This window comes from Bos indicus, chromosome 25 (assembly GCF_029378745.1).
Source record: "Bos indicus isolate NIAB-ARS_2022 breed Sahiwal x Tharparkar chromosome 25, NIAB-ARS_B.indTharparkar_mat_pri_1.0, whole genome shotgun sequence".
Taxonomy (NCBI): domain Eukaryota; kingdom Metazoa; phylum Chordata; class Mammalia; order Artiodactyla; family Bovidae; genus Bos; species Bos indicus.
Genome location: NC_091784.1, coordinates 18,355,958 through 18,367,853, shown reverse-complemented (window position 1 = coordinate 18,367,853; position 11,896 = coordinate 18,355,958). Strand labels below are relative to the sequence as shown.

The 11,896-nt window shown below is 48.0% G+C and overlaps 1 protein-coding gene across 4 annotated transcripts in view; it reads right to left on the bottom strand.

Moving 5' to 3' along the window:
- Nucleotides 1-582: 582 nt before the first annotated feature.
- The window catches only part of VPS35L (VPS35 endosomal protein sorting factor like), a 138,216-nt gene continuing 126,902 nt past the window's right edge, over nt 583-11,896 (bottom strand). For 3 of the 4 annotated variants that reach the window (XM_019987899.2, XM_019987902.2, XM_019987900.2), the window contains exons 29-31: nt 8,311-8,429; nt 1,809-1,955; nt 583-1,137 (exon numbers count right to left, since the gene is read on the bottom strand). In XM_019987899.2, coding sequence (XP_019843458.1) covers nt 1,039-1,137; nt 1,809-1,955; nt 8,311-8,429 — 365 coding nt within the window. In that variant the 3' untranslated portion in view covers nt 583-1,038. Of the gene's footprint in view, nt 1,138-1,803; nt 1,956-8,310; nt 8,430-11,896 lie in introns of all 4 variants that reach the window. The other variant, XM_019987901.2, reaches the window with a different exon arrangement.

Sequence of the window (11,896 nt, the reverse complement as noted above, 5' to 3'; positions counted from 1 at the left end):
TGCTTTCTCAATGTGTTTTGTTCAGTACACACTGTTCTTCAATGGAGGCCATTTTCTTGGATTGGGGGTGGGGTGGGGTTCACTGTTAAGCTGGCAGTAAATCCACAGCATATTCTTGGTCCCAAACTATTCAGTTAAAGCATGAGTTTATATAAATTTTAAAAAATTATGTTAGCTACTTCTACTGTGTGAACTGTAATCAGGCTTTTCACAGAGTAGAAGTGAAATGTAGTCTGTTCAGTGGATACCTTCCAAAAATATAATGGTTTGGGGCCACTTTCAATCCACAACTTGGATCCATTTTCCTACACAAAGGATTCTAGGCTGTGAGTCACCACTATGACCAATATTCATGATCTTACGGATTCAAAATAAAATGTTAGTGGAAGCTCATTATTGGTAATCCAAGAATCAAACTCCACCAAACTAGTAAAAAAGCAGACTGAATCACATGCTGTTTAGGGTTACAGCTGCAAGAAAACCAGGCATATGTTTAGACACATACTGAGGATGTTGAGACACATTCTCTTCTGGATGAGTGAGAGTCAGTGGTAATTAAATGAACAGTCATGAACATAAATATTCCTTCCGGGAGGTTTATTCAGTTACAGTATATTTTCCATCGAAGCCCCAGAGAATCTCAACTCTGACTTGTTTTCTCCTTTAATCTATCAGCATATTTAAAATCCAGTCAAGAGCTGGTTTTGACATAAAGCAAATCAGGGAAAGGGCACAGCGGCTCTTTCAAAGTGGACTGCTTTTCAAGGTTCTTTTTTCAATTAACTTTCAGTTAAACCTTCCCGAAAAGAGAGATGTTACTTGCATTCCTCTGTTTTTCTCTAAAGGCCCATGTGAAGGCCAGTTGTGCAAAGAAGCAGACTTCGTGCTCAGTGAGCAGGAATAGATTCAAATACTCTTGACAGCTCCCACTTCTTCACTTCACTGGCAGAAGAGCAGAGAAACCAATCTGTATGTGCATAAAAATGAAAACAAAAATACAAAACAGGTCTTTCTGCATTGGCATCAGAGACCCTGGAGTCAGGTCCTTGTCTGCAGAGGGAGCCTGAGGGCCAGCTCAGTCAGATGCCCCATGTCTGGCTGCTTGCTCTGCTTCTTGATGTATTCCAGAGTTTTCACCTAGGAGGAAAGAGAAAGACTCATCTCCTTTGTGGTTCATAATTCTCAAGGCTCTGACAAATCTTAGGCTTTTTTTTCTTAGAGTAGAGGAGAAGCCAGCAGTTTTTAAATAAGACTTCTTAGATTACAACTTGCTCTTAAAATCACCAAGAATTACTGATGTTTTCATATGTGTGGCTTTTATTTACAGGGAATTAATACTACCCAGTGGTCCCTTGGTTCTAGGATCCCCAGCTGATACCAAACCAAGGGTACACAATCCTTTATAGAAATTGGGGTAGTATTTGAATGTAACTTTCATATACCGTCCTGTATATTGAAATCATCTCCAGATTACTTATAATACCTACTATAATGTAAACACTATGTCAGTAGTTGCAGATACATGACAAATTCAGGTTTTGGAAACTTTCTGGAGCTTTTTTCCCCCTGAATATTTCTGAGCCGTGGTTGGTTGAATCTGAGGGTGCTGAACCTATAGTTATGGACAGCTGTTTGTCCTTTGTAGGGCCCGGCACCTTTCTAGAAGGGGAGATGGGGGCCGTTTGCTGTCCAGGCCCTGAGGCTGCACTGAGACCGCCTGTGCCTGGCCAGCGGGCGTGCACCACTCGCCGGGACAGCCGTGCCCGCTGGGCCTGTTGAGGGCCGCCCTGCCCCACCCCGCACCTCACCATGGTCCTGGTGTCCACACAGCCGTGCCTCTGTGCCAGGTGCCACAGGTTGACGGACAGCTGGTTGAGCCTGTTGTTGCGCAGGTCGCCGTGGGCCAAGATGCTGTTAAAGAAGGAAAGGCCCAACGAGCTCTGGCGCTTTAAGGCCTGAAATAGAAAAAAGAGGTTACTACCGGGCACTGGGCTCATACTCATCCCAGTGTTGACGCTGCCTGGGGTGCCACGGCCAGCTCTGCCATGGATCTTCTGGAGGGCAAGCTGCTTAACCTCCCAGCTTCATCTGTAGGAGAATTAAGGTAATACCAGCTCACAGGGTAAATGAGACTAAAACGAGATGCTGTGTGTGAAGCCCACCTGGGCATTACTCATGGGCTGGAAGCAGAAGGCAGGGCTGCATGAGACTCAGTGCTCAGTGGGGTTAGAGGAATGACATAGGCCACCAGAGACCAGCCTTCTTGCTTTAATGCCAGTACAGGAGGTAAAATATGTCTCTCACAGATGTGTCCTCAAGCCACCCAAAGTTTCTGTCATTATTCCTACCCTCTGGCTGCCAGGAATAAAGACAAAAGACCTCAGCTTCCCATGAACAATGCACCCTGATACCCAGCTCTTATAAGAACAGGCAGGAATACTAGAGTGGGTTGCCATTCCCTTCTTTCCTGGATCTTCCCGACCCAGGGATCAAACCTGGGTCTCTAGCACTGCAGGCAGATTCTTTACTGTCTCAGCCACCAGGGAAGCCCATAAGAACCACTGGATATGCTTAACACCAGATCTTTCCTCTCTTGCTCGATGATCTGATATAAGAGGTACTCAAACAAGGAAAGTCTAACCAAAATGTCAGAGTAGACCAAGCCTGAACCCCAGCTTTAAGTAGTAAAGGAAAAACGGAAACTAAATCTCCAAAATGCAGCAGGCCCAGGACCAAGGATGCCAGCTCCCAAAGGTAAACAGAGGCACTGGGAAGGCCCAAGTCAGCAGGTGGGCCTGAGCAGGGACCAGGTCAGATCACAGGTCTGTGTGGGCCCTGGAAAGCTGATGCCTGGGCCTTTGCTGGGCGCTCTTGGCTGGCACTGCAAACATCAGTGCTGCCAGGAGCCTTGAGGGTCTGCTTTGCACAATGTAGGGTATAGGGCCCTACACTGTGCCAGGTATGAGCTCTGTGCTTTACACAACTTATTCCATCTTCACAACAACTCTTTGTAGGTAGGTAGGATTCTAGAGCTGTCCTCCAGGATCTCACCCCCTGGCTATTCAGACAGTAATCTAGGTGCTACTGTGAAAAGACTCTGCAGGTGTAATTAAGGTTATGGACCTTAGGGAGATAATCCTGGATTATCTGGGTGGGCCCAATCTAATCATTAGAGCCCTAAAAAGCAGAGAAATTTCTCAGGCTGGAGTCAGAGACAAGCCAGCAGCAGAGGAAAGGTGCTGCAGAAAGGGAGACTAAAGAGATTCAAAGCTTGAAAAGGACATGACCCACCACTGCTGGCTTTTAGGATGAACTGAGGCGCCCAACTCGAATGAGCTGGGAAGTAAATTCTTCCTGGTGCCTCCTCGTTAGAGCCCAGCCAGTCAACACCTTGATTTTGGCCTTGTGAAACCAGGAGCACAGAAACTGCTCCAGCCAACACTGACTTCTGACCTCCCAAACTGTGAGATAATAAATGGTGGTTTTAAGTTTGGGGTGACTCAAAGCCCTGACAGGAAACCACTACATTCCCATTTTGCTGATGAGATCAGAAAGCTTCAGGAACTTGTTCAAGGACAGCAGCTAGCAAATGCAGAGTGAGACTCTGAGCTCCAGTTGTCCAATTCTGAGCCTGTGCAATTCACACCCACCCCAGATTATAAGATATTCCCACAAACCCATGGCTAGCATCACATTATGGATCCAAAGAGCTTCCCAGGTGGTGCAGTGAATCTACCTGTCAATGCAGGAGATGCAACAGATGCAGGCTTGATCCCTGGGGCGGGAAGGAAGATCCCCTGAAGGAGGGAATGGCAACCCACTCCAGTATTCTTGCCTGGAAAATTCAATGGACAGAGGAGCCTGGTGGGCTACAGTCCATAGGGTTGCAAAGAGTCGACAGGACCACACACAGCACAGATCAGGGATCGAACTCTGAAGTGGGCAAGAGATTTGCCCAGTGCAGCTACAGATTTATCCAGGGAAGTGGGAATGGTCTGAGGTGGTTTAGACCAATACATATTTTTCCTGCTTTCTTCAAACAACCTATTAACTGTCCATCCTTCCATGTGTGGAGCCTACAGAGCAACAGACTCTAAGTTAACTGCTGAGCCAACTTAGTCATCCCCTCCTGTTGCCCTCTCCCAGGTGAGAATTTCAAATCTACTGGAGGAAAAAAAGCAAGACAGTAAAACTGCCAAGGAGCAGCTAAGAATGCAGTTGGGTGAGCGTGTCTGTGTGACAGTGAAGAGACTCAGGCCCCCCAAAATTGAGCCTGCCTTGGCAACAGTCTGGACCAGGTGACCATCACAGAAGCAGGAAAAACACTGCCGTCCAGGGGTGGGGTCGTGCTGTGAGGTCCCCAGCTGCAGGTGTGGAGGGAAGGCGGCAACCACCTGGCCAGCAGACCACTGGCTGGCCACTGCCTACTTTGGGCTCCTTTGTTTAATCAGACAATGAGCTTGCCCCAGCCAGCAACCAGGCAGAGATCATTCAGTGGGCTCCAGCCTATCCTGCTCTCCCTTTAAACCAGAGATGCCTGAAAACGAGGGCCCTAATTTCTACTCAGATCCAGAGGACCAACCTCATAGAAAGCTCTCAAATAACTCTTCTGAGAGGTGCCTTTTAACTACATTTCCTTGAAGCAGAGCAGAGTTTTAAAAAGTCAAACAAGGAAAACAGTATCTCCCTGGCTTTTTCTCTGTTCTGTGTCTTCTCAAGCATTTTACCCTAAAAGCCCAGTTTGGGTGTTTTAAATGCACCGCCCATTAACAATGAAATCATTAGAGAAGGGTCTGGGAATGAGCAGGCAGGCCGGCCGACGTGCAGAGAGACCCAGGAAACTGAACACAAGACAGGACCAAACCCAGGCCTCAAGCCCCTCCTGTCTCCACAGAGTTTTTCAATAGAAAGGGGCTCCTTCTGATTCTTTGCCTAGGGGAACTGTCACTTCCAGGAAGTTGTAAGGGTCTGGCGTGGTTCCCAGCTTCACCACACCCAAAAAAACAGCTTCGTGAAGCTCTTGACTAGAGCAGGGCTGGCTCCTTCACGTGCAGGTAGAGGGCAGTTTGGAGGCAGGGCTGACACCAGTCAGTGCTGAGAAGTGAGACACTCAGCTCAGGCGCCGGCGCACGGCTTTCACGGCACCAAGCCCGGCTCCCCTGCAGCGGAGAGTTCAGAGCACTTCTGCTCCAGGCTCTAGAAGCCTCCACCCCCCAGGGCCGCCTGTGCCGAATCTCACAGCACATTGTTAAAATGAAGGATGACATGTTCCCTCTTAGCTTGGTCCACCCGTGTTTTTCCTAATAAATGTGCATATATGGACAGACACTTCCAGTGAGCATCCCTGGTATTTATGAGTTGAAATGTTCTTTGGAAACATTCCAGCCCTGCTATTCCTTCAGAAGTATTTCAGCTGTTATCACCGTCAATGCCTCCTCCCCCAAGAGAAAAAGAGACAAAGGTTAAAATAGTTCCAGGTTATATGGTTTGGGGCTCATTTTTATTGTAAGCCTGGAGGTCCTATACTGTGGTCATTTATGCTGTCAGCAGCCACCTCTGATTAGACCTAGCCTGTGGCATCTGAGTGAAGAAAGGTATTTTCAATTAAATACACAGCCTTGCTCTGGCAGGAAGCAAGAGCCAGAGCCCATGTTTGCAGGGATCGGGAAGGTGCTAAGGATCCTTCAGAGCCGGGAAGCAGAAGGGATGTGATCAGTGTGGTCATTGCAGACTGAAGGTGAAGAACTCCCCTTTCTTCTGCAGGGCGGTGAGAGCTCTCTCTGACTGCCAAGTGCAGAGACCAAGTTGACATCCATTCAAAAAAAGGCCTTTCAGTTGAAGGAGGGGAGTTACCTCTTCTAACTGGGGTTCTAATGCTGCCCCCTCCACTGACAGCCAACGCCCTTCATGCATGAACTTCCCCAGAGTTCTGCAGCCCTGCACCCCATGGGTCCCGTGCCAGTGGGACCCACCTATAACCCTCCCATCCCTATAGAGGGCCCTAGGAGGCACTCAGGGCCCCCAGGGTGGCATGGTTCTGGGTTTTCCATCTGCCCTCTGGACTGCTAACCGTAAGGCTGGCCCTTTATGCTGTACCCCCGACCTTGGCAGTGGTCACTGGGGAATGGAGTCCGCAAAACGCTCCACTCTTTCTCGGACCTGCTTGAATACCCTGGAGAGAATAAGAACCCAGGACATATATGTGTGTTGTGTGTGTGTGCACTCACAGCTACACAATATTCTTGTGGCTTTGTGTTGGGGTGGGGAAGGGCAGTAAGGGCAATGGTAGCATGCTATACAGTCCTAGAAGTGAATAAGAATTAAATTAAAAATCCAGTTTGATCTTATTTTGTCTTCAAAGGATTTGGTGGATGGGGGTATAGAAGCAAATCCGAGGAAAGTGAGACTTCAAGTTGGGAAAGAGGGAGCTGGGGAAGTCTGTGGAAGGAAGGGGAGGGCTGGGAACCAGGCAGTCTGAAGTCTGTCCTGGGTCTGGGAAAGGGAACGGGAGTGGGGTAGGGGTGAGTGGCAGTGAGAGGAAACAGGGTCTGCTGCAGGGGGGATCAGGAACGAGGGCTCAGGTTGTTTCTTGCTAGATGGGATTTTTAAAAACTGAAATGCTCAGAGATGTAAGCAGACAGCCTGGAGTAACAAAGTTTGGGGTGGGAAGGGGGTATGGCAGGGGAACACAGAAGCAGAAAGTCTGGCAACAACTGAACCAGAGAAGGACACAGAGAAAGGTCAGGAACTGGCTTTGACCTAAAGTGAAGTCAAAGTGTCTGTTAGTCGCTCAGCTGTGGGTCTGACTCTTTGCGACCCCAAGTTCCTCCGTCTGTGGAATTCTCCAGGCAAGAAAACAGGAGTGGGTTGCCATTCCCTTCTTCAGGGGATCTTCTCAACCCAGGGATCGAACCCAGGTCTCCTGCATTGCAGGCAGATTCTTTACCATCTGAGTTACCCTGCCAACCTCCCCACCTTGATTACACAACAGGAATTAGTCTTAATGTCTGAACAACCATCCCCACCAAGCCTAAGACAGGGCTTCTGGGATCCATCTGTCACCCACATGTTTGAGCTGAAGCTGCAAAAATGGAATACTGGGGAAGGGTACCAGGTAGTTATTTAGACTGTAGGATAATTTGGAAATTATTTTGAAATCAATCAACCATCTATCTATATGGAAAATATGGAAAAAACCACTCTGAAAAGGCAACATCTGATAAAAGAACATATTCAGGGATCAGAGCACGAGTTCTACAAGACTGCCTTGACCACACTGCCACTCTCGGACTCAGTTTCTCTACAGTATAAAGGAATAACAGCTGTCCCCACTCACCGGACCGTCATGAGAATCAGTTGAAACAATGCACACAAAGTTCTCCACACTACACTTTTGTGTAAGAGAGGCTGGAATGGGAATCCCCTGGTGGTCCAGTGGTTAGGACTCCGAGCTTTTGCTGTCAAGGGCCTGGGTTCAATCCCTGGTTGGGGAACTAGCAATCTGCAATGTGCAGCCAAGGCAAAGGAAAACAAAACAGAAAGGCTAGGAAAGCACAGCCCGTTGCTGTGGCTGGGTGACACCATACGCCACTTTCCACTTCCATAAGGGGAAGGGCAGTGCAGTGGCTAAGGGTTCAGGCCTGGGGGTTGGGCCAGGAACCCTATTCTGTCACAACCAGAGGAAACCGGGGGCTCTGGAAACCTCTCTGAGCCTCGGTTTTCTTTCCCATCCAAGGAGAATAAACACAGCACCACATCATAGGCCTGTTGAGGGCGTCAAAAGAGCTAAGGTGTGCAAGTGGGTGCCCGCTGCACACCAGGTTTCAGGGGAGGATGCTGAGGTGAGGGACAGAGGGATCCCAGGACCCCGTCTCCAGCACAGGCAGGTCTCCAAGACCCAGGTCTCCAGGGCCTAGCTACGTGGAGCTTCCATTCTGGTGGGGTCAGCGGGTGACTAACAAGTGAACACACACACACAATGTTTCAGAGCACACCCAAGCGTCACAGGGACACATGCAGAGATTCAGAGGGATGCAGGAGGGCGTGGCTGCTTGAGACAGGGGTCAGGGAAGGCCACTCTGAGGAGGTACTTGAGTTGTGACTAGAATGATGAGCGGGGCAGCCAGGGGAACCCCGGGTTGGGAGGCGCAGTGCAGGCAGAGAAAACAGCGGCAACAAAGGCCCCTGAGCCCTCGACGAACAGTCTTCACACAAGCACATTACTCTCAGGACGAAACAGTGTCCAAGCACCCTGGGAACTTGTGATCTGGGGGCAAGTGGCAGGGGTGGGGGGCCACAGTGGGCACCTACCTCATCCTTGGCCAGGGTTTTCAGATGCTCCAGGATCTGAGCCATCACCGTCTCGCACAGCTTGTTGTTCTCAGCCAGAAACTTGGAGTCTCCCCCATACAGGCTGTCGTTGGAGTCGACTGATGGAAGAAACAAGAGCTGTGAGACATTCCCAAGGCCAGGGAGAGGCAGCCGCGTGGCACCAGTATCAGCACATGGCAGGAATGCACGGCACGGCAAATGGAAATGGCCAGAATCTCCTGATGACTTGGGCCCTTGGGAATCACAGAAAAACTACCTGGCCTTCTGGATGATGGAGCCAGACAGCAGGAGCATGGAAGTCTATCTGTCCCCTCTGGCCTGGCATGGAGGGGATAGCAAGCATTGCAGTGACCATCAGAATGGTTGTGAATACTGAGCACCGTGGGCCAGGCACCGGGCTCAGGACTTCACAGGCCATTATTACAGGGTTCTCATAACTAGCACAGGCAAGAGATAACAGATGGGGCCATGGAGGCTCAGAGCCCACCCCGGCCAGGATCCCAAAGGAGGAGGCTCCTTTCAAGCCTGGCACCACCCCCAGCCCCCTGTCCTGTCGCTCCTCCTCAAAACTCCCGCAGGCGGCATGGAAGGTTCTCTTATGTCTTCCTGCAAACCTGAATCTTCTCACCAAAGTCCCCTCTCTCCTTGGGCACCTCCTATCACAGCTGCTGTCTGTAGAAAGACCAGACACAAGAACAGCCTGAGTCTGACCTCCCTCTCCCTCTTTCCTGTTGACCTTTACACGGAGCATGACCTCTGGGTCAGGAAGGAGAGAGACTCTACAGGGTGCTGTTTTGCATTTTTTTTTCCATTTAATGATTCTTGGAGCTATTTTCGTATAAGCATAAATGGATGTCACAACAAACTGGAAAATTCTTAAAGAGATGGGAATGCCAGTCCTATCATGGTCAAAGTCACCAGCTGTGGACAGGACAGGGTCTGCATAGAACTGTTCCTGGACTGCTAACAACAGGCTACAGAACCAAGGCAGCACATTCAATAGGTACTGGCCACGAGGACAAGAACAGTCAAGGGACAATGTGCAGGGATGGCTTCTGAACTTTTAAAAAAGTGACCCCATTAGGGTCACTTACAGGAAAATTGGCAAATACATTAATAGTCAATGTATCAGATATACATCTAAATGGCCTATAATTTTATGGAAAAAAAGTTTGATTTCATTAGAAATCAAAGAACAGAAAACTAACACCACAGAAGGACTTAAAAAAAAAAATCGCCTATCGGATTAACAAAGGTGAAAAAGAATACCTGGCTTTGATGTAGGCCTGGGGAAGCGACTGGTGGGAGTATCATAGTTTGGAAATCAGTAAGAAAAGCCTTGAGAAATGTCTAATACTACTTCACATCTATTAGGATCACTATTATTTAAAAACAACAGCAACTACAAAAAGGAAAATACAAAGTGTTGATGAAGGTGTGGAGAAACTAGAAGCCTCGTACACTGCTGGTGGGGATGTAAAATGGTACAGCTGCTGTGGAAAAGCTCAGTGGTTCCTCAAAAAGTTAAAGAGAACTGCCCAGGATCTGGCAATTCCAATGCTAGATATGCTCAAAGAAACCGAAAGCAGAGACTCAAACAGATACTTGTACATGAATGTTCATAGCAGCCTTATTCACAAGAGCCAAAAGGTGGAAACAATGCAAGTATCCACTGATGGATGAATGGGTAGGCAAAATGTGGCTTATCCGTACAATGGAATATTATCCAATCCTGAAAAGGAATGAAATTCTAATACATACTACAACATGGGTAAACTCTGAAAGCATTACGGGAAGGGAAATGTACCAGACACAAAAGGACATCTACTGTATGACTCCACTCGTATGAAGTACCTAGAAGAGGTAAATTCATGAAGACAGGAAATAGAACAGAGGCCACCAGAGGCTGGGGGAGGGGGACGTGGGCAGTTATTGTTCACTGGATACAGAGTTGTTTGGGGAGATGAAAAAACTCTGGAAATGGATAATGGTGATGGTTGCACAACACTGCAAATATGCTTAATAAAATGGAACTGTCTATTTAAAAATAGCCAAAATGGTAAACTTTATATCTATTTTACTCCAAAAAAAAAAAGGTCTTACAAAAAGGCCAGATCTTTGACTTGGGGAAACCCACTCTAAGAAAATAATCCAACAGGTGCACAAAGATGTATGTATGTGATAGTCACTGTCACATTATAGAGAACAATGCTCATTGTATGTTTAATTTATGTTCATCATAAATGTGTATAAAGGTGAGAAGAGAAGCAATGGAAATGTATACCAAGAGTTTTGACTCAATGCTCTGTGGCATTAGCATTAAATAAAATATTATGAAGACAATAAAACTATATGATCTACAGTTAACTACCATGTACTACACTGCACTATACTACGGCTACTACTACTTAAAAATACTTATAATATACTATCAGTAAAGTGACAAAACAGTATACATAGTGGAGCCCCATATATATCACACATAGACATTAAATCCATGTATTTCCTCATTTATAACTTCTAAGAACCAACTTTTTCAATAAAAGACAAGTATATTTCATTATTTTATATATTTCCTGTAAACTGTCTTGAATTTTTGGGGGAATGGGACAGGTACACAGTGATTAACTAATTGGTAAAGTAACTTCAGAGATGCTTCATGTACATTTCTGATTGCTACTTCAAGAATAATTAACTCCGTTTATCCCCAGATTCTTACTTAAATGTCAAGGCTGTGCAACAGGAGGATAACAGGACACTGGCCAACGCCCTCTCTCGCCCAGCATCACTTGACGCCATTTAGCCCTTCTGTGAAGCTCTCGCTTGCTCTCTCCACACTTTCACATACACACAGACATACATGCCATTTTGGGGGCTGAAACTTTTGTAAGCAGGCTGCAGACATATTGCCTGCAAATAAGGACAACAGCTGGTCTTTTTCCCCTGCTTCTCTGTCCGCATGAAGCCTCCACTCCAGTTCTGAACTGCCCGTTGGTGGGGACTGTCCTGGGGTGCTCTCCTAGGCCGGCTGCTGGCTCTGTAGCTGTTACCATAACACAGGTTGGTAGTGAACTGCCCTGGGCTGCAGGCAACCAACCGTCCTAGGATTTCTGAGTCAGCTCTGGCTGCTGTGTCTCAACGGTCCATGATGCAGAAGATGGCAGTTATTCTTGTAAGAAGAGAAAGAATTTGATTCAGCCATTCACCACCATCAGATTTTGCGGGATGGCAAAACTGCAGCTGGTGAAGGAATTTCTCACACCTGCTGCTGAGGACTAGGATAGTTCCTGGCATAAACTCCCCGTCTTCAGTCCGAGCTGGAACCTACTCTCATTCAGATTAGCCCAGCAGCAGCGGAGAAGACAGAAGGCCTAGGCCCGCCTGTGGCCAACCACCCAAGCTGCAGGCACCCTGCCCAGAGGGGCCAGAGGCGTGCTCGGAGCAGGCCACTCACACACACAGAGCGTGGCCTGGGCGAGAACCTGCTCTGCGCCAGGTTCCAGGAGCTGGAGACCTGATGGGTGGGGGGTGGGCCGACCCGGCCCTGCCCTCACAGAGCACACAG